Source organism: Bufo bufo, chromosome 11 (genome assembly GCF_905171765.1).
Source record: "Bufo bufo chromosome 11, aBufBuf1.1, whole genome shotgun sequence".
Taxonomy (NCBI): Eukaryota; Metazoa; Chordata; class Amphibia; order Anura; family Bufonidae; genus Bufo; species Bufo bufo.
This window is the reverse complement of record NC_053399.1, coordinates 52,229,545-52,253,171: the sequence shown is the minus strand read 5'-3', so window position 1 is coordinate 52,253,171 and position 23,627 is coordinate 52,229,545. Positions and strand designations below refer to the sequence as shown.

At 42.5% G+C, this 23,627-nt stretch overlaps 1 protein-coding gene across 9 annotated transcripts in view; it reads right to left on the bottom strand.

Annotated features, from left to right (window-relative positions):
* Positions 1 to 23,627, bottom strand: part of MEIS2 (Meis homeobox 2) — a 120,069-nt gene that overhangs the window by 42,570 nt on the left and 53,872 nt on the right. For 6 of the 9 annotated variants that reach the window (XM_040412468.1, XM_040412469.1, XM_040412463.1 and 3 more), the window contains exon 8: positions 20,179 to 20,324. The exons of 1 other annotated variant lie outside the window; for it this stretch is intronic. In XM_040412468.1, the coding sequence (XP_040268402.1) occupies positions 20,179 to 20,324 (146 nt within the window). The remainder of the gene's footprint in view (positions 1 to 20,178; positions 20,325 to 23,627) is intronic. 2 more of the 9 variants (XM_040412464.1, XM_040412466.1) reach the window with 1 other exon arrangement.

The window sequence follows — 23,627 nt, the reverse complement described above, 5'->3', positions numbered from 1 at the left end:
ACTGCGCCCAGCAAATAGTGCCCCTAACACTAATAGTGTAAACATAACATCCCCCAAAAATAATTGTGGTAAGCTGATACTGTGCCAAAGTGCCCCCACAGTAATAGTGCTCCCAAAAATTCCACCAATAGGAATAATTCTCTGCTAGAGCACACATGGTAGTAATAGTGCTCCTACAGTGCGCCCAACATGTCCCCCCTGTGCCCCAGAAGTAATAATGCTCCCATAGTGCCCATACAAGTAATCATGTTCCCCATAAACCCCCAGTAGTAATAAAGCCCATCATAATGCCCCCCAGTAGTAATAATTTGCCTTATAATGTGCCAGTGCAAAAATACCCCCTTTTAATGCCCCCAGTTGAGCTAATGTCCCCATTGTGCCCCCATAATCTGCCAGTATAAAATACCTCTATATAGTGCCCCTAGTAAATGCCCCACAGTGCTCCTCTCTCCCTTCTTCCTAGTGCACCCCATAATGTACCAGTATAAAATGCCCGATATATAGTGCCCCAGTAGATGCCCTCAGTGTCCCCCATAATTTGCAAGTATAAAATACCCCTCCTTAGTGCCCCCATAGATGAGCCCATAGTACTCCTCTCTCCCCTTCCCCATAGTACCCACCATAATGTGCCCCAGTATAAAATACAGTTATACAGAGCCCCCCATATAAAATAACCCTTCTTTGTGGCCTTAGTAGAAGCCCTCATAGTGTTCCTCTCCCCCTTCCCCCATATAAAATACCCCTTCTTTGTGGCCACAGTAGATGCCCCCATAGTGCCACCCAATAATGTGCCAGTAACAAGTGCCCCATAGATGCCCCCCAATCATGTGACAGTAACAAATATCCCCATAGATGCCCCCAATCATGTGCCAATAACAAGTGCCCCCATAGATGCCCCCCAATCATGTGCCAATAACAAGTGCCCCCATAGGTGCCCCCAATCATGTGCCAGTAACAAGTGCCCCCATAGATGCCCCCAATCATGTGCCAGCAACAAGTGCCCCCATAGATGCCCCCAATCATGTGCAGTAACAGGTGCCCCCATAGATGCCCCCCAATCATGTGCCAGTAGTAGTACCATATAAAAAAAATAAACACTTATACTTACCTGCATCAGGCTGGCAGCGATACGATGCAGGCCTCTTCCGGCCTGTGTTCCGTGCTGTACGGCTTAGGCGTCACGATTACGTCATCGTGCTGCCTGCATCGGCCTCTGATAGGCTGCAGGCCTAGTGCCTGCAGCTTATCTAAGCAACGGGGAAGGGAGACGCCTCTCCCTCCCCTGCTCCGCCGCAGCACTTCCATCTGTATCGCTGTCCTGAGGATAGCGATACAGATGACAATGGAAGCGCTCATCTCCCTGTGCCCTGCCGTCGCCTCTCGCGTTACCAGTGGCCAGCGGGGCTCAAGAGGCAGCTGCCTTGGCTGCCCCTTTTGCCCCGTGTTAAAGATGGCCCTGTTGATTATCTTGCCAACATAATATCTCCTCATGATGTGGTGTTGGGGTGGTAATGCAGCAATTCTGCAACCCCCCCCCCCCCCTCCCCCCAAGCCACATTCTTTACAGCAAGGGTTCAAAAACCTTCTTAATGTCAAATAGGATTCCATTCACTAACAGGTATTTTAGTTTTATCCATCTTTAAACCTGATAAATCCCGTCATGCAGTGGTAGAGAGGTAAAATACATACATGGATCTGCTTAATGTGAAGTTGCTTTCTTTTAGTTAGAACTGTTGAGTGGTTGGCGGGGCACTGCCAAGTGTGATCCTTCTCACAGATAAATAGATTTGTTTCTGTAGTTTGTATTGTCCTTCTCAATCCTTTAAGGAGCACCATCAAATAATGATTCTCCAAGAACTCTGCATTGTGTTGTTCCTTCTAGAAATTAGCTACAGTGAGGAACAGAAGTATTTGAACACCCTGCGATTTTGCAAGTTCTCACACTTAGGGTACTTTCACACTAGCGTTATTCTTTTCCGGCATTGAGTTCTGTCCTAGGGGCTCAATACCGGAAAGGAACTGATCCGTTTTATCCTAATGCATTCTGAATGGAGAGCATTCCGTTCAGGATGCATCAGGATGTCTTCAGTTCAGTCTTTTTGACTTTTCAGGACGGAGATAATACAGCAGTATGCTGCGGTTTTATCTCCGTCCAAAATTCTGGAACACTTGCCGGCATATTTTCCCATTGACATGCCCTCCGGCCCCGAGTTTTCCTATAAAACCGATCGGGCATTGCGGTCTGCGCATGCTCAGACCGCAAAAAATGTGAAAAAAATAAATGCTGTATCCGTTTTTCTGGATGACACCGGAGAGACGGATCCAGCATTTCAATGCATTTGTCATACAGATTCTGATCCATCCGACAAATGCCATCAGTTTGAATGCGTTTTGACGGAACTGCCTGCAGAAATACTCTGCCGCAAATGTGAAAGTCCTCTAAGAAATCATGGAGGGGTCCGAAATTCACATTGTAGGTGCATTCCCACTCTGAGAGACAGAATAAAAAAATAAATAAATCAGGAAATCACATTGTATGATTTTTAAATAATTTATTTGTCTTGCACTGCTGAACATAAGTATTTGAACGCCTGAGAAAATAAGTGTTAATATTTGGTACAGAAACCTTTGTTTGCAATTCCTGTAGTTTATGACCAGGTTTGGACATGCTGCAACAGAGATTTTGGCCCACTCCTCCACACAGATCTCCTCTAGATCTGTCAGGTTTCAGGGTTGTCGCTGAGCAACACAGAGTTTCAGCTCCCTCCAAAGATGTTCTATTATATTTAGGTCTGGAGACTGGCTAGGCCACTCCAGAACCTTGATATGCTTCTTACGGAGCCACTCCTTGGTTATACTGGCTGTGTGCTTCGGGTTGTTGTCATGTTGGAAGACCCTGCCACAACCCATCTTCAATGCTCTGACTGAGGGAAGGAGGTTGTTGCTCAAAATCTCACAATAAATGACCCCATTCATCCTCTCCTTAATACAGTGCAGTCGTCCTGTCCCCTTCTCAGAAAAGCACCCCCAAAGCATGATGTTACCACCACCCCCATGCTTCACAGTAGGGATGATGTTCTTGGGATGCAACTCATCCTTCTTTTTCCTCCAAAAACGATGAGTGAAGTTTAGACCAAAAAGTTCTACTTTCTTCCATGCCTCCTCTGGATCATCCAGATGGTCATTGGCAAACTTCAGATGGGCCTGGACATGTGATGACTTGAGCAGGGAAACCTTCCGTGCAATGCATGATTTGAAACCATGATGGCGTGGTGTTCTACCGACAGTGACCTTTGAAACTGTGGTCCCAGCTCTCTTCATGTCATTGACCAGCTCCTCCCTTGTAGTTCTGGGCTGATTCCTCACCTTTCTTATGATCACTGATACCCCACTAGGTGAGATCTTGCATGGAGCCCCAGTCCGAGGGAGACTAACAGTCGTCTTTAGCCTCTTCCATTTTCTAACAGTTGATCTATTTTCACCAATCTGCTTGGCAATTGCCCCGTAGCCCTTTCCAGCCTTGTGGAGGTCCATAATTTTGTCTTTAGTGTCTGTTGACAGCTCTTTGGTCTTGCCCATGGTAGTAGTTGGCATCTGACTGACTGTGGGGTGGACAGGTGTCTTTAAAGAGCTCAGACAGGTGCTACTAAGTTAGATTAATGAGTGGAGTAGAGGTGGACTTTTTAAAGGCACAGTAACAGGTCTTTGAGAGCCAGAATTCTTGCTGTTTCTCAGGTGTTCAAATACTTATGTTCATATTTTTAATTCTGTCTCTCAGAGTGGGAATGCACCTACAATGTGAATTTCAGACCCCTCCATAATTTCTAAGTGGGAGAACTTGTAAAAACGCAGGGTGTTCAAATACTTCTGTTCCTCACTGTATATTGACAACTGGGTGTTACATGATGGGGGGTCCAATCAGTGCTGCCAGTGGTGTAGGGACACACCCTTTGACCATGGGAATGATAACACCCAGTTGTAAATTTTGTCACAAAGCTTGAGGAGGAAAACCAGAGGACAAAAACAATCTGCAGAAATATGATCCAGAATTAATATTTCATGAAGAAAACAAGTTTGTAATGTTTGGGTGGGTTCATACACTATTTTTTTTTGTTGCAGGTCTTGAGGCAGTTTTTCCTTCAGTTTTTTTTTTGTCAAAACCAGAAGTGATTTCAGAAGAAAACAGAAATATATTTCTGACTTTGGCTGAAAAATTAAAGGAAAATCTGCCTCTGAACCTGCTCCTAAAAAGTCTGTGTAACCCTATCCTTACATGTCAGGAGAGCTGGCAATAGGCAAATACTGTTTAGCATCCAATCACACGACCGTATCCATTTTGCTGTCCCGCACATTCTGCCCTATGTCAGAAATGTCCTATCCTTGTCTGCAAAATGGGCAAGAATAGGACACGTTCTATCTTTTTTGCAGGGCTCCAGAACGGACATAGAGATGCGGACAGCACACAGAGTACTGTGCGCATATTTTGTGGCCCCACTGAAATGAATGGGTCCGCATCCGATGTGCAAAAAATGCTGATCATATATGGACCGAAAATACGGTCGTGTGAATGGACCCAAGCTAATTATTTACCCTCTTCCTGCCCTTTCCCCCACACAGTAATGCCAAGTGGGTGCCCTTTTATTTCTGAGGGGATCACATACACTGTAATGATTTTGAATGATGATGAAGAGAAGCCAAACAATGGCACCTGAACAGTTAGGGTACGACCACACGGTCACGTTTTTTATGCAGTTTTGGAAAAAACAGGAGTGAATTCAAAAAGGAAGTCATACCTATCCTTCATACTCTCTCTCCTTTTATGATCCATTCCTGATGTTGGCATCCAAAACTGCATCAGAAAACCTGACCATGTGGCCGGACCCTTATGACGTCTTGTTTGGAGACAGATTTTAGTTATCTCCTATCTATATTGGTCTGTCACTTTGCTCAACATGTTGTGATATTGTGATGAGTTTAAAATTCACATCACCTACCATCCTTTGGTTGAACTTGATGGACTTATGTCTTTTTTCAACCATGTTAACTTTGTGATTTTAAATAGGACTGCGGGAAAATCGTCATTTTTTTTAAAACTCAGAATGAGCTGTCTGAATTATATGCCATATATAGTACGTAGAAGCAATAAAATATAACAATGCAGAAATACTTCTGTGTGAACCATCTCCAAATGTCCACAAGTAGTGTATCATAGGTGGCGGACAGTCTGCAGATGCATTAACATGAAATAAATCAATGCTCCACCTCTAAGCGTTGCACATGTTTCTGCGGCGTTTAGTGCGGCCCTGGAATCCCCACATCAACACTCTAAAATTAGAAAGACATAAAGCACCAAACCAGGCAGCTGCCTGACATTCCTGCATATGTGGTTTACACCTGCGCCGAGGAGGCTCTTACACACCTCAACATAAACACGGCATTACATGGCTGAGCGCGTACAATCATTTCTCCTCTGCATGCAATGCTATCATTCATTACATCGGGGAGGGTGGTTGGTCTCCCAATCCTCTCTCCCCATGGCTTGCCTCTTAACCCTACAAGCACACATCCTACCCCTGAACACATTCTGCCTGTCATTGAATTCAAAGCTGCGTTACCCAAAAAGAAAACTAATCCTTCAGGTGTGGTGGTGAAATGCTTGTTTTATGAGGTGAAGTGCAGCTTATTCTGTCTTTATCTGAATCCACAAGTGTGAACCGACAGCTTCCAAACCACAGTGAACAAACAGTGGCGTTTAAGTGCCGTGAGAGGCATCATTTGTTTAAGAAACTGTGGTTAACAGTGAAGATTTCCCATCAATATAAACAGTCCGGAAAGTGACAGAGCCGACGAGAAGATAGACACTCAATACTTGTATCCCGTCCCTCATTGAAAACCGCCAACCTCACTAGAATGCAGTGTAGACATGAAACCCGCAATCTTATACATACAGCTAAATACTGGATGGAAAACATGGAGATTCTGCCATTCACAGAGGACACTGACTGACTTTTTTGATTCTTCATAGTGGATTTACATTTGCCGATAGTCAAGCAGATTTTCGGGGACTAACGTTCCTGTAAATGCTCATTCCCAACAATCTGCCCATCTAAAGGTTCCAGATAGGCCGATGCCATGGCCACCTAACGATCAAATGCTCTCAGCATTCATTCTGGTACTTACGCCCCTAGCTGGTGGCCACAGGTGCTCCCCTTAATTCAACTGTATTGCCAGAATACTGCAGCTTGGGGAGCAATATTTTGTGCTGCCCTGTTGTATTTGGTTCTGCTGGGGCAGTGTTTTGTGCTGCACTTGTCTGCCTACTTGTGTTGCCCATCTTCTGTCAATTTTTGCCCACCTACAACATGGGGCCACTTTAATTTTCCAGTCTGCCCCTGGTGCAGCCAATCACCCGATGAACAAGCAACCCAACCCAAGATCTACATTGTTGCTTACTGTTTACATTTATTTATTTTATGCACTTATATAGCGCTACTATATTCCGCAGCACTTTACAGACATTAGCATCCAATGGGGCTCACAATCTATCAGTATGGAGTGTGGGAGGAAACCAGATGAAACCCACACAAACACGGGGAGAACATACAAACTCCATGCAGATGTTGTCCTTGGTCGGATTCGAACCTAGGACCCCTGCCCTGCAAGGCACCAGTGCTAACCACTGAGCCACCGTGCTGCCGTTTACATGGGCTAATGCACAGTGCATTGATCAGTATCAAACTGCTAGTTCCCGATAATCTGTTGACCCGCAGCAGAGTTGCGTTTAGATGCAGCAGTCACCACCTCTGCAGCGTTGGACTGGCCTTCCAGAGTACCAGGCTCTGATAACACAGGGAGTCAAAAAGGCTCTGTAGAAGTAATCCCATTTAGAGCTACACTTGAAGCCAATCATGTACCACTCGGTCTATTTTCTTTTTTTCCCAAAACTTATTAGATTTAATTAATAATATACTGGTTGGGCCCCAAGAATAATTTCTTCTGGTGGGCCCAAGGAACCCCTGTCCAACACTGCACCTCTGTATGAGAATTAATGATCACCACTGTGATTGTGCGTCCCCATACAGATTCATTTTTTGTGGTCATCACATCCCTAATTACAGATGTGCTGCCCAAAACAATGACTTTTAGTGCTGCATAAAAGTTGGGCAATAAGTGGCACATTGTCCTGATCCTCAGCCCATGCCCTGATTTTACACGCCCCAATGCAGGGCCATAACAAGTGCGATTGCTCGTCTAAACCGCAGATGAAACTGAGTTGGGGACAAAAATTCTTTCTGATCATTTGTTCCTCATGCAGTTTACATTATGTTTGCACAGGGTGATGTGCTGCTGACGAGTCAGTATTTTTATGCCCACAAAAAAAGATCAGATCAGTTGACAAATGAGCGTTTGCTTGTTTGTTGGTTGACTGCTACGGTCTTTACTCCGTACACTGATTGGGAACACTCATTCACCCAATAATTGGTCCATGTAACAGATCTAAATGGCCGATGGTAGTACTAGGTTCAAAAAATGGGAAAGCTTAGAAAATTTCAAAATAGACTTCAAAAGTGACCATAAAAGTGGCATTTAGACAAGAGCTTAAAGGAAATGTGTCACCAAAAATGTTATCTGCCAGCTAGAACCAGATAGTGGCACATATCCTTTTAGTCTAATCAGTTTTTATTTTCTGATCACAGATTTATCTATTTTATTTCCTGAACATTATTATGGGAGCCGCCTGAGATGTTCTTAACAGCATTTAGAAAGCATTAAGAAAATTGCTTTACGACAGCCCCATGGGCCATAGACACAATGGTCAGGAGGGGACCTCATTCACTTCCATGGGAGAGTTTTCTGGACATGCTCTGTCCCCTGTGCAGAGGTCCCTGTACAAGGAAAGAATAGATAAGCTCTGACAATCACCTATTGTGAATGGTGGATCCTGTCTTATCTATACACAGAGGTGATATCATTACATGCAGGATTAGAATGACAGATAAGCAGGTAACTGCAGTAAAGTGATCTGTACAGACCAAGAAGTGGAGGCTATTATTAGGCTTAGTGACCACTGCAAAAACTGCAGAAATTTATGTTTTTTGTTTAAATATAGATATTGACATGGAAAAGTAAAATAACACAATCAAAAAATATAAATATAAAAAATGTGTTAAAGATTGAAGTATTATCTGCAGTAATAAGAGTAGTATTGCAGATAAGGAGTCCAGGCTTGCAAAATTAAATTGAAAAAAAAGCTAAAGTGACTTCGAGCCCTGCAGATTCTGACACAAAGGTTGGTTCAAATGGGGGAAAGTGTAGAAATGAAAGCTAATGATTTGTTGGGTTGGTTTGGTTCTAAAGCAGTTTAACCTGTTGAGTGAAATCTCGATGCGAGCGGTGCATAGGGGCGAAAGCAACAACACAAAGGTACAAATGCACTTTGCTCTTGATGGGAGTTTTATTATTTTGGAAAGCTCCTGTATAGTTCAGGGGAAAAAAGTTTTCTTCCACAATTGCTCTACTGGGATCCCAGCGTTAACTCTTTCAGTGCTGCATTTTTTTAAGCAGGTCACCTGACCTTAGCTCTTCTCCTTTAAGAATTCATTGGCTACAGAAAATCTATGATTTTCTTATTCTAATTTCATCTTAATCTAAAAAATAAAAATAAAAATCTTCCCAGATGTTGGTGGTGGTGGAAGAGTTAAACTAGGAGGACCCGGCGGCGGTATCTGGCAGTCCTACCTGTGACTGAGTGAGCAGGCCTGTTAGTTGTCCTTTGAAGAAGGCTGCCATCCAGACACACTGGGGAGGAAGGTTCAGGTTACAGAGGAGCTTGGACAGGGATGATTAATTACAGCAGCGTCTGCCACCAGCCATAACACAAGCATAGGCCTTCATTTTGTGTTGTGTTTCCCTGCACCATCCTATGCCCTTGACAGAAAGGTCACTTACCAACAGGGGAGTTTTTGGTTCTTAACCTGTCATTTTATTGGGGACAAAGTGTGCGAATATTTGTCAGCCTGGCGCATTCACGTCATTTTTTGACCTCAAGGTTTAGGCTACGTCTTCTGGTTGTGACAGCACTGAGAAATGACAATATTCTATCTGAAGGGCCCTAAAAATCTGGTCGCTGTATATGTCTTTTTATCAATGTGACTCTTATATATCTAGCAATGTAAAGTCGTGGACGGTTTCTCTGGTTGCTATGGTGACGTCCAGGCACGTGTATTAATCTTTACTGTCCTAGCGTTTCTTTACAATTTGCTGCTTTAGAAGTAAAAAAACATCTCGCGCCTACAGAATTTTACATATGTAATACGGTACATTTTATATTGGTAAGTCTTCAAATAAGGGCTCATTCAGACGACCGTATAAATGGGTCCGTATCGGGTGTGGACCCATTCATTTCAACAGGGGCGCAAAAGATGCGGACAGCACACTGTGTACTGTCCGCAGCCATAGTTCCATTCCGCGAGCCCATAAAAAAGGTAGAGCATGCACTATTCTTGTCCACAATTGAGGACGAGAATAGGCATTTCTATCTTAGTGCCGGCCATGTGCGGTCCGCAAATTGTGAAATGCACAGGGGCCGGTATCTGTGTTTTGTGGATGTGCAATTTGCAGACAGCAAAACACTATGGCCTTCTGAATGGGCCCTCAGTCTTTTTTATATTTATAATTCTAGACTTGTCTAGGCGCATAGCCATAGGGGGTGTGGAGGTGGCAGTCCCATCCAGGACCTGGTTTCTTTGCCACATGGGAAGACACCAGTATTATAAATGACATATCATAGTTGGGGGCCCTGTTACATATTTTTCATTAGGGCCCAGAAACGTTAGGCCTTTGGACATTGCCATGGCAACCATGTGACAACCATTGACCTGTACACTTCTGGATGCGTTTCGAGGCCTGGACCTTTCTCCTCTTCATGACCCAACAGCTTTTTTTTCGTAAATGTAGAAGCCCTTTAATCTATAGCGGTGATTTCCTTCCTACGAGCCCTCTGTACCATCTCTGAATAGTAAGCAGTTAAATACACAAATGCCGCTTTCTCCTGGCACCAAAATGTTAGAATATAAGATGAATGAAAACCTGTTTTTTTTCCTGAAGAGACAGCCGATCACACAGACATGATTTAAGCAAAGCAGCGGAGATTAGTGCTGGCAGATTTGGGAGTCTCAGGCAAAAAGAGCAAAAACATGTAAATAAAATAAAAATATCTAATGGAAAGAAATGGATCGGGGTATGTCATTATGTTATAAAATGATAATAAAGCTTTAAATGTGCCAGTGATTGCTCTGGAGTGACTGAGCAAGCCTGCCAATCACTGCGGGGAATGTGCGGAGTAATTCATTGGAACCGTGGAGGAAGCTCGGCTTCTCACTCTTCGAAAACCTGCAAATATGACTGAGACCTATCATCGTAATCCCAGCAGTGATCTAGACTAGAAGTCTCTGTAATCTTATATCTTCGACTCCCCATTCCAAACTGTGGCACCATTAATGAAATGATACAATTTTAGGGTACGTCCACGTGGGATTGCAATGCTGAGGATTTGCAGTAGCAGCAAAGCGGATGAGATTTTATGAAATATCCTCCTTATGCTGCCAAAAAATATGCTGTGCAAATCGGTCAGATTTAAAAATTTGCAGCATATCAATTTTATACTGTGGATTTCCACCCTTTTGCAAGGGTGAAATCCAGCACAAATCTGCAGCAAAAACCATGATCAATCCACATGTATATCGCTCCCCCCCATCCCCCAGGATTTGTGGGGGGTTTTTCTGCCCCATGTGGATATACTCTGAAGGTAAGGACAATATTGTATGCATGTTACTAAAGGTAGGGTAGAGCCAATGGCACAAGACCCAGAGGAGCGGAAGATGGGAGTGGTAATGGATTTGGCTGCAATCATCATTCACAGTGGGAAGCTTTGCACTGATGCTCCTTAGGACCAGGGCAGTGATAGAAGGGCGCACCCTTTCTTCCCTCAGGGCACATCCTGATCTTTGGGCTCCTGCTTGACGGTGGGTTTGGGGTGCTCTTGGTGTGTGAGTGTTGTCGGGGTGCAAGGCAGGAGATGGCAATGCTGTGTGAGTCATAAACCAGGCCAATTGTAGAAGATAAATATCTCTCTTTACTAAAGTGCAGATTGGGAGTTGTACTACATTCAATGGTATCAAAATAGAGTTCCAAACAATTTTCAGTACAAATCTTACCAGGTAGCAATGTCTGGTTATGGGCCAGAATGGGTATTGAGGTAGTCCTTTTCAGAATCTAGGGCTTGAAATATTATTCTTGCAATGGTAGCTGTAATACCCAGCTAAGGGGTACAGGATTGAGATATGATGGGCCAGACCATGTCCAGGTGTGAAGGGTGTTTTAGTAATGTCCATCTCACTGCAGTAAAGTTCCTATCAGCCTTAAACAGCAAATACCTTACTGACTGGCATCAATGTACGGCCATGCAGAATCTGGTCCTTCTATTTCTTTCTTTCTTTCCCTTTTTTCTGGAGTACTGTGAAGTAGAGATGGTCTCTCTGTGGATTTCTCAAAGATAGTGATTCTTTGGAGTTCAGGCTTAGTCATCTGAGGAGTGAGCACATGTAGCTCCCTCACTTCCTCAGATCTATGTCCAACACCTAACTTCCTACAGGGGCATTAACCCCGACTGGTCCATACAGAGCCGTGCTGGAACCTTACAAAGCATTAACATATTAAATACCATTAAATAACATTAACATTTTGCAAGTACCCTATTCTGAGGTACTGCACCAGTATAGAGGAGAGTTTTTATGACACATATACTTGGAGTTTCAGACATTTTACTGCTGATTGGATAGAAATGACAAATCTGAGCCATTTTGCCAGTTCACTTTCATACATGATCCCCTGTGCTGTTTGTACAGTGCTACTATGCACATCAGTGACATACTCTTGGGAAGCGTTTAGATAAAGTACAATAATGACGATGCCCATGATTACAGGGGCCGGTATATTTTCGGCCGTCCAGCTGGATCCTACTGAGCATATTGTGTTGCAGCCTGTACTGCTATGTTAAATATATTCACAACTAATTATTGGCTGCTGTTCAGTTAAAGCAGCAGACTTGTTTTCTTGGGCCAGTAGACTCCCATGTGTCTCTCCGAAAACTGCTCTGCTGAATCAACCCATGACTGATATCAGCCCGGCGATCCCGCTCACCTAGGTGGCATCTCTATATGGCATTATGTGGATTTTCAGAGTTAACACTGCATCGAAGAAAATGCACCAGGAAGTCATTGACCCATTTCTATTCTACAGCGGTGCACCATTCATCACACCGGATTGCGAAGTCAGCTTTTTTCGGAGTGAAAGGTTAAGCCTTTAATTTATGTGGTGAAAGAAGGAAGATATAGAGCCACTGGTTCCTGGTAAATAGGGACTGCTCCTTTAAATATAGACTCAGGAAAAAACCTAACAGATGGCACAGAATGGGGAATGGTGGAATGGTGAGCACGTCTCCCAGCAGAGGCAAGAGATGTGAAAGAAGGGAACGGAGTGAGATGGAGGGATGGAGAGAGGGGAGAACAGAGGGATGGATGCTATAATTAGCTGCGAGTGCCTAAAACATGTGAACAGGGGATAAGGAGGAGCACTGCGCTGCATGCTGGTCTTTGAAGTAGGAAGTCCCAGGAATAGCTAGAGGAGACCTGTCAGATCTCACAGGTTTACGTATCAGAGGGTTCTGGGGAGTTTTACACTTCAAACCCACTGTGTTCCCTTCACAATGATCCTTTCATTGCTTAATCTCACCCAGTTGGGCTTTACCAATTTCCACACAGACAGGTTATCACTCATCTAGTACAGAACATTAGAGTGTGAGCTCTCCGGGGAAGGGTCATGTGTGTGTGTGTGTGTGCCTGTGACGCTGCTCAGCGGAAATCAATTGTGCTAGATATCTAGTAAGCAACCAAGTCATAAAAAGATGAAAAGTAGAAGGGAAGCAGACATCATGGCTGAGAACTATACCTGTAAAATGATCACCGGCGAAGGCGTAAGGCAGGACTTAGTGATCGGGGTGTGTATAAGATGGCGCCATCACGCTATAGTCTGACTGGGAGTCTGAACTCATTGATAAGAGCATGCAGTATCACACAACCCTGTGTGTTACAGCCTTATAGCAGCACATATCGGAATCATCGCCACAAAGTAAAGGCATATCTTTAATGGGGGCATCACTGCTCCAGCTCGGAAATTTGAACATTTTTTGGGGATCAACATCACAGATCAGTCCTGTAACTAAGGCTACTCTCACACTAGTGTTTTTACTGGATCCGGCAGGGTTCCACAAAAACGCTTCCGTTACTGATAATACAACCGTCTGCATCCGTTATTAACAGATCCAGTTGTATTATCTTTAACATAGCCAAGATGGATCCATCATGAACTCCATTGAAAGTCAATGGAGGACGGATCAGTTTTCTATTGTGGCAGAGAAAACAGATCCGTCCCCATTGACTTGCATTGTGGGACATGCTGGATTCGTCTTGCTCCGCATCCCAGGACAGAAAGCAAACTACAACATGTTGCGGTTTGCTCTCCGGTCTGGGAACGCAACCAAATGGAACGGAATGCATTTTGGAGCACTCCGTTCTGTTCAGTTCAGTTTTGTCCCCATTGACAATGAATTGGGACAAAACGGAAGCGTTTTTTTTCCGATTTTGAACCCCTATGACGGATCTCAATACCGGAAAACTAAAACGCTAGTGTGAAAGTATCCTAATAGTTGTGCCTTATTGTAAGAAGGTGTAATGGACCAACAACTTCAAAGACAGATCAGATCTAAGGTTTTGGTCCTTTACTTGTAACATACAAAAGGAACTGGACAAAAGTCAGTACTGGTGGTGGGAATAGGAATAATGGGGAAATAATATACAGTGATCCCTCATACAATGGCCTCAGGATCCAATATTTTCAACATCAATATTTTCTGGACCATCGTAAGTTGAAACTAGACTCAACATACAATGCCTAAGACTCAGATGTAACCAATCAAGGTCACTTCTCTGGTAAAATAGCTGTATTAGATGCCAGTTAGCAGCTATTCCTGACTGTTATATGTTGTTTTATATATTATATGTTGTTTTATCTAGTTATCTTCTTATTTTTCTTAAAACTTCATTTTTGGATGACATTTGACATTTTGGGGCTTTGGAACTGATTACTCAACTTACAATGGTTTTTACATACATTAGTCATCCTGGAACCAATTAATATTGTAACTTGAGGGACCACTGTATATTGGTGAAGATATGCCCACATGGTTGGACTGCTTCAAGGTTTGTGCAATAGATGACGATGGAAACCTAAAGATCTCACAAGCTCACCTCTTTTAAAACATGGTGACCATGCATGGAATTTCTTATGGCTAGAGAACATTTGATCATGAAGTGGTACCAACTGTTCTCTGATGTATTTTGGGTAAAACATACTGTATATACCTATCAAGGTGGTGAAATTCCTATGTCTTGTGCTGTAATGCAATAACAAAGGCAATAGTGACATGAAATTCCTTCACGGCTGCACATTTCACCTTTCCTGTAATGAGCAGTTAAGCGGGGCACACAGAAGATTCTTGGATCCCACCAAAAGGGAATGAAGCTGATATAAACAGCTCACTTGAGAAAGCCACGTACAATGCTCTGCCTGATGAGGGAACATTTAGCTTAAATCCTAAGTAAGTGGTGTCTTTGTGGCTGAAGATTTCCTGCTTCTGTCCATGATTAAATATGTTTTCTGTGGGGAAAATAGAAGAGCACTTGACAGACAGAAAGTGGGGATGCTTGAGAGGCCAATTGAGTGAATAGAGGGCTGATTGGAATTAGAGAGGGGAGTACGCCCCCTCCTTTTCCATGGGCACAGTGAGTATGTGGAGTGCAGGTCAGTGCATTGTCTGCCTGGAATACCTTGCCTTTCCTGCTGTAGAGTTTAATCCTGCTGCATGGGAACAGGGATGGGACCAATGGGGTTCTGGCTAGAGGGTTATGTTATCTATGAAAGTATAATCTACAGAATAATAAAAAATGGACTCTCGAAGTCGTGTCCCTCAAGAACACCATCTAACTTACTAATGAGTCCTCTGACTGCATTTCGACCTACTCAGCTCAGCCAATGTAGAATTTTTTGCAACACAAGTTTTCTAAAAACACATAAAATAGACAGAGAAGACAATTTAGTACTATTATATTATTACCACCATTTACAATGGTGTGAAAGGCCATAGTCAAGGGGTCTGCAAGGCCAATTCAGTGAGTCATATTTGAAGTTACATAAATCTGTGCTCGCTTATATACTTAGTTAAGTCTGTCATCAAGTGCTACAGAATATGTAAAATGTATACATATATGCATATAAAGCCAACACAGTTCTACATATTATTATTATTATTGGATAGATTACAAGCATGTACAATGATGGGCACATACTACACCCTTACAGTGTACAGTGCTGCACAAATCTCTGATACACAAGTGAAAACTTGTTTTTTTATTCATTTAAATCTCTGTGCTTTCTATGCTTAGGAGTCCATTGGGCGGTCCTAATCACAGGGGTACGATCTGGCCGGTTCATCTGACTCGGAGAACCGTGGAGAAGCAGAATGCCAACCTGAATCCCTACTTCAATTAAAAAGCTTTAACTGGAGGAGGAAGCCCAGCACCACTTCCAAATGTATGGGTGTCCTCAGGACGACAATACAGTTTACAGCTATAGACTCCCTGAACTGCCATTCTCTAGGCCACAGATCTCTTTAGGCCCACAGCCTAGAAGACTATGGGACAGCACTGGCCCATGCGGAGCCATGACTTCAGAGGTTAGAAAGGCTTTAGGCATGAAATTCATTGGGAGATTGGGGTAAGGTGAGTAAATATTATTTTCTGTGGGGCATTATGAGCTTGTGAGGGCATAGTGGGCACTATAAAGGTGAAGGAGCACTATATGGTAGGGCACTGTGAGTTTGTGAGAGGGCTTTAGATCTGGTAAGGGGGAACTATAAGGGGGTGCATAGTTAGCTATCAGGCAGCACAAAGATGGTCTGAGGGGGCACAAAGGGGTCTGTAACTGTTATGGGGCACCTTTCTTGTTTAATCCTTTTCTAGGAGGCACAAAGCAGGCATAATTCCTTTGTAGGGGGAGGGGGGACATTCTTACTATTCAATGGCACAAATGTGGGTATTTTTTATTGTGTAGGGGCAAAAGGGTGGCCATTGTTACTGTTTCTGTAGGTTGGAAAAAGGTAGGATGCTGAAAAAAATAAGAACCAAAGCTATATGTGTTGCAAACTGTACAGCCACAAGTCATAGTAATAAGAAGTCATCATGGCAGCCTGGGACGAATGGAAAAGACAGCAAAAGTGAACAACTCCAATCATATACATCACCTGTGCTTTAATTTAATCACTTATGGTCTGCAGAGCACCATATCTACCACTAAATGGTTGTATGGAGGTAATACTGGACGTTGTAAAGTGTTTTTTCTTATTCAGTAACAGGGGTGGTATTATGAGTCACTATGTGGTGGTAATAGTATAATGGTCATGGTGTAACAGTAATATTTGTTCCTTGTATAGTGGTATCATATGTAATATTGTCCTTGCATGGTGTGTTGTGTTTAATAACAGTATAGAGGTAATATTTAATCAGTGTATGGTGGCATTATTTGGTCCTGGAATAGTGATATTATTGGTAATATAAGTCTTTGTATAGTGGTTTTATTCAGTATCATTATGGTGGTATTATTGAGTCACTGCAGTGGTATCTGTAGTGGTTATGATGTGGCAGTATTATTTTGGCCTTGTATAGTGGCATCATTGCTAATATTGATCTTTGTACAGTGAGTTTTGTTTACTCACAGCATGGTAGTAATATGGTGTGATGATGACGCCATGGGGGGCATTAGTTATGGTGCATGGGTAGAGAACATGTTAAAAATTTGAATCCCACCCTGGCTACTCAGTGCTGGTCAGCCATCCCTTTATGGCTGAGCATGCAGAAGTAACTGTCAATCACTGATAAGATGGCACTGGAATCCTAAGCATAGAAAAAAGGAGAGATTTCAATGAGCACATGACAAGTTATACTAAACCATTTCCCATATCAATCTGCTCAGCTCCTTCTGCTCTATAGCATACCATCCACAGGTAGGACTGCATGTACAGTACAATGTGACATGTTCCCTTTAAGTTGACCAAAATTGTTTGATACTTTAAATTGATCTATTTTACAATAAACATGTTAGTAAGCCATTCCAACAGATGTTGTATATTGTTTTATAGATGTTTCATATTTTTATCAAATTTTTAATGTAAGGTCAACACAATGATGGATGCATACAGACCCCCAAGGTAATAGTAATGTAGGTCCGAGTCAGTGAAAAAAACCTTAGTAATTGGTACCAAATACTGTGTATAGGTTCATTCTTTTCTCCAATGCAGACAATATGTGAGTGCTATACTTAAAACAAGCAAAGAAAACACTGCTGTATGGGAAATCCATTCCCCCTTAATTAAGTGTACATGAAGCACTGTAAGTGGCTTCCTGACCAGTATAAATCATTGATGTATCCATTCTTATTTAGCTATATTGCACTGCTATATTAGTGATCCTCTTAATCCCTCCATCCGATTGCATTCTGCTGATTGATTGGGAACAGAACAGTTCCCCATCAAGAAAGGACTTTCCAGCTCTATCACCTTAATTCACCTTGCCTTCACCTTGCTCTTTGTTTCCAGTCTACTTTTTGAGTTGGTGCAACTTGCATCTTGTAGACTAGTGTTCCTCAACTCAAGTCCTCAGGGCCCCACCGACCGGTCATGTTTTCAGGATTTCCTTAGGTGATATAATTAGTGTCAGTGCATCATGACTTACCACAGGTATTTATTCTGTGGGATATTCTCAAATCATGACCGGCGGGTGGGCCCGGGAGGACTGGAGTTGAGGAACACTGTTGTAGACGACAGCACATAGCACAACCAAGAATTCTTCTTCTACATACAGTACAAAAGATAGAGACGAAACGATGACATGCCAAGTAAGTTCTGTAACTCTCAAGTATCTGTCTACCAGCCTGTGTGCACCTGTGTAAACCTAGAGAGTAATACAGTGTGTCATTTTACAGAAGAACAGTATCTGACCTTAATCTTCCTTCCTTTTGCTTCCAGCCACAAAAGTCATTAAGGGCGACAGAAAAGTTTCATATTGAAGGAGACGTACCACTAAATGCATGCCGAACTATTCACTTGTGGCAGTTTTTATAAATGTCCCTCCACAGATCACATTACTAAGGGGCAAGGAAGAGTGATTGCGGGGACATTCCCTCCTGCCATTCTTTGTATGCCCGTTATGAAGGGTGACAAAGCAAGGGTTAATGCATTGTATGGTTGGTAAGGCCCCCAGCTGAAGTGATGTAGCAAAGAACAGCTGTGAAGTAATTCTACTAATGATGAGGATAATAAGCACATGGCAGGGTTCAGGGCTGGCTGCTGAAGCTTCACTGCTCCTGAATAGATAGAAGTCATTAAATACCCTTGATTATCTCTGACCAATATGTAATGGGTTTACAGCCCTTTCAATTAGTTAGTATTTGCCTAGGACTCATTATTTTGCCTTTCCTTAAGTAAGAAGTCCAGCGGTTCAATGTTCAGTGGAATTTCCGCTTTGCTAAGTGGGCAGAGGTCAGTGACCTTCGAAAAAGAAGCAGCTCTTTGCCAAAAACAGGTTCTTCTTGTACACTGGTCACAAGCAGCCTGATTCTTGTGACCTTCTTCTCTCAAGCCACTGACAAGAAGATGTCACAAAAAAGTAGGAGCGGAGTAATGTCCCACTAGACCGGTCAGCAAAGTTGTGTCAGGTTTCCTCGCATCAAATCTTGAAAAAGTGAGGCGACAGCAACCAAACTACATGAAACAATGGTCTAGTGTGCCAGCCACCTTTTTTGAACAGCTGACATGAAGATGAGCACAACTTACATTGTAAACATCTAACATTCTAGATTCATCCTCAAGGTTTGGCCTAGGTATCATCCATGGTTCATACCACATCCATCAACAAACCTGTCCCACTCTCTCCCACTTCTGCACTTACAGTTGACTATAAGGCTACTGCAATTTATCACTATGACATTTATGACCTTCGCTAAATCTTATCCAGTCCGATCTAAATCTCTAATTCTAATCCAAATAGCTTCCTCTCAATAAGATACGCTTGTATTTACATGTACATAAGATCATTCTAAAACCACATTCTGGAGGACATTGTGTTGGTCAGTTCTTTAGCTGTTTTGACAGTAGATACATCACCATTGAAGTGCAAACATATCAGAGGCATCTCAGATACTTAATAGCTTGTCCGTGGTTACTTAACACTCAGTCAAGTTGTAAGCCAAATTGCAGCTAATTGCAAATCACTATGGTCAAACTCAACTTGTATTTCCTCATAATAAACATGTTCATCCTATGCGACATAGTAGGTCCAAAAATATGATATGCATTAAAAGGCTCCTGTCAGAAGGAACAGCCCTATTAAACCAATTAAAGTGATTAAAGTGTCTGGTAGAGTTGATCCTGATGATTAAAATGAAGGCTTCAGTGCACCAAGTGCTATGGCCTTCACTGGAAAGCTAAGGAGCTGAGATGCACCGAGGGGCTAGGCTCTGCCCATTGGTGCACTGAAGCCCTCATATGCAAAAGGGATAAAAGTCATTTTTTCTCAGGATCGTCACAACCAAGACAAGTATAATTTTCATCAGTAGGATCAAGCCAACTAGGCAATATGCTCTGTTTAGCAGGTTTGATCCTGTTGACACGTGCTCTTTAACATAACTAATAGTAACTAATCATAAAATCTAAACTAGCAAAATGTATCATAAACGGCTATGATTCATTTAAAGAGACATGCATTGTGTAACAGTTGAAGGCTTTGGTGTCACCCTCCAACCTGCACCATCACTTTCTAGGATCTATATGATCATACACACATCCCAGGTTAAAGACTTTTCCTTGTGCATCTTGGAAATGGACTCCTCATAAAAAATTCATCCATCATTACGGCAATCAACAGTGCATTCTTAAAGCAGGCCTGGGGTATGGATTATTATAGGCTTCTTTTAACACTTCATATTCCATAAGAGATAGTGAACACTCACCGTGAGATGCTGGAAAAGCCACGCCCTCATAATATTCGTTGCTACTTTAGGGAATATTCCTCTTTTCTTTTGTCTCTTTTTGTCCTTGTCTGGGTCATCATCGTCCCCTGTGCCGGGAGATGCAACACTGTTATCTAAAACATCCCCTGTTTAACAGAAAGAGAGATATATGGATAACATCAGACTAGCGTTCTTAAAGATGGATGGCTTATCACTACAGACAGGACTCACTGCTTGCAGCTTCCATCCACTGGTGAACATCTCTCATCATCTTTAACCTTTGCCTGTGAAATACTCTACTGAAAAGGACCATTAACCTTCTGTAACTTAGTAAGGGCTCACACATCTGCATGTAGCAGTATTTGTCTGGCCGAAAGCCGCCATTTATGCTGGAAAACTGATCTGCATTGGATCCCATTATAGTCAATGAGGATCCAGTATTATGCAGCAGTGCCCGGCTATGGCGCTGTTGTGGTCACAAATGTGAACCTGCTGCAAGATGTTCTCCAGCTTTGGTCTATAGTAATGTGACACTTAATTACAGCCTAGTGTACCTGTAAATTCTCTGGACCATGTATGGTTACAGGGCTTCCATCCCCACCAGTTTCCTTTAGACCTTGACATTTCATTTGTGATAAGCTAAGTCTACATCATGTAAGCCAACTCCATCTCAAGACTCCATGCTTAGCCAGTCAGCAAAGATGTATGAATATTTCGGGTGGAAATTTGTTTCCCACCATAGCATCTGCCAAAATTATTTGCCTGCAAAAACAGGACTTGTCCGGGCTGCTTTTGATGGAGAACGTTCAAACTTTGGTACCTCTAAGCACTTATATGATAAGCTTGATATTGAATCGTAAATGAGTCGTGCTACAAATGCACATCATGAAGCAATTAACCAAAGTTGAGTTCTGCATATAATATAGAAGAAGGGTGCCACAGAAGTCTTTGCTTTCTATCTCCGTCAAGCATAACTTCAATAGAATAACCTACTACACTACTGAGTGCTTGGGGAGCAATGAAGCGGGGTGTTCTGCACCAGTGCCGCAACAGTTAAAATTAAAAGAAAAAAGAGATACACTCGTCAACGCCAGTGTGCCAACTTAATCAGAAGTTTCCATCACCCAGTCTTGCTCTTTTGTGCTTTTCCATGGCATTAATTGTGCATTAGCAAAAATCATTCACTTTTAAGAGCCTTGCTTATTTTTTTCGCCCTGCGGCTCCGATGCCTTGAAAGCAATGCCTGCAGGGCGTGTGAATTATGTATCTGAAAAACCCTGCTGCCAGGGCAATACTGGCCCCCACCCTCTGAAAAATTATACTGCCATGTCTCCCCCTTTTTGGGAAGGCATCAATCAATGCAGGCCGGATATATCAGCGGCATGCATTAATATTTGAACTAATAACTTTCGGGGGGAAAAAAAACAGGGCAGCTAGGGTTAGACATGGATGCGAGTTACTTGTAGGATAATGAAATGCAAAATAAATGAAGATTAGGAGGACACTGCTCTGGATGGCTGTTTTTTTTTTTGCCTTTTTTCATCTTACACATCATTAGTCCACAGTCACACAAAAAAGAGAAAAACTGGAGGGGGGAGAATGCTCCCTGCTGGCCCATGACAAGTGCTATGTCCAAGGGAAGGACATGTGTGCAGCCACTGGGATCCCAGCCTCGTATAATGGCAGGACAGAAATTAATTAGCCTCAAAAAGCAAAAAAAACTCAGACAAAAAGGTACAAATAATAAACTTTGGACTGATTTATACTTTACACAGGACACAGATGCAAATTGTGCTTTTTAAAAAAAAATATATCCCATGGCAAGGTTATCTATTCTGCTAGAGTTGTAGCTAGCCTTTCAGTTCGCTGGCGCAGCACTGTGTCGTGGACAGTGTTCCTTGCTGGCACCTCCTGGAACCAGCTTTCTGGGGCACATGGCTACCACCCCCTTCCCATCCTCAGCAATGCCCCTGAATCTAGCTTTTTCTAGGAACAGCTCAGAATAGGTTGTCTGTTGAATACACTAACACCCAAATTCAGACATTATTTGGTTTCTATGGAAATCTCAATAGCCTATGATTTTAATATCTTCTCTGGAATCTGAGTGGGATCACGGAAAATAATAAAATAATAACAGCAAACAATGTACCAAAATGTGATTTTCTGTAAAATTCTCTTGAGTCAGTTTGAGAGATATCGACTATCAGTTTACAATTACTGATCTATGACGTATTGGTGATCATACATGGTGGGGTTTGGGTATGCAGTACCCTGAGTTTTCTTCCAAAGTTGGTATTACTGTCTCATCTGTCTATATGTTATTACATTACAGCACAGAGAAGTAGTTTCAGATGTTCCAGCTGTTATATAGGTGCCAGATGTACCTTTATTACTCTGGCATAACTTCTGTCACTACTGTACTTTCAAAAGAGTCCTTTACAGAATATCCAGATCACCGAATCTTCAATCATAAATGCTTTTTAGAAACAACTCACTATAGAAATGATATCGGCCGCCATCTGTAGACCTTTACATTTTTTTATTCCATATTTGACTGGAGCACTCCTAAAGAGTTGAATGTCACTGTGTTCGGCCGTATACTCATATACATCTACGGTACCAATGACAGACAGCTTTAACTGCTATATTCAGGACTGGACCGACCCACCAGAGGATCTTCTAAAAAACCCAGTGTCTGATTTGATAAAGGGGTCAATCCACAACCTGGCCATTAAGGGTGAGGACACACAGTCAGGTTTTCTGATGCAGTGTTTGAAAGCCAAAATCAGGAGTAGATCATAAAAGGAGAGAAAGTATAAAGGACGGATACAACTTTCACTCCTGGTTTTGGCTTCCAAAACTGCATGCAGAAACCTGAATGTGTGGCCATACCCTAAGGCCCTGCAGATAACTCCACCTCAAGCTGAAAATGAAGGGGGTCGCTTACTGATGGGTTAATCACTTTTTGGGGTCAAATTTGCTTATTAATTAAACGTGGGCTTTATTTGATCTTGTGGGTCCAAAGTCCCCTAATCCGATACTGGCTATATATAATCATTATTCTGTATGTATTTTGGCACTCTTTCAGTAAAAGACATATTTACCAGTTGCTATACATATCTATTTCTATACATAGTGGTGTAGTATCAATGCTGTTGCTGGGACAGATTTTGGCTCTCCGTAAATTAATTGGAGCTGTCATATTTTTATGCAACATTGCTTGGGAATGATAAATGACTCTTCTACTAACTATAAGCCTAGATTCCTTCATACTCCTTGTAAGATAAAAGAGTGGTAGGAGTCTTTAACAGTCTCAGAAGGTTACAATACATAACTTCTGGGCCCTACCATGTGCCATTTACAATACTGGGGTCTTCTTATATAGCAAAGTGGCCATTGGGGCTTTTAGACAGCAGGGCCCAGTTGTAACTACTGCCTCTGGACCTCTT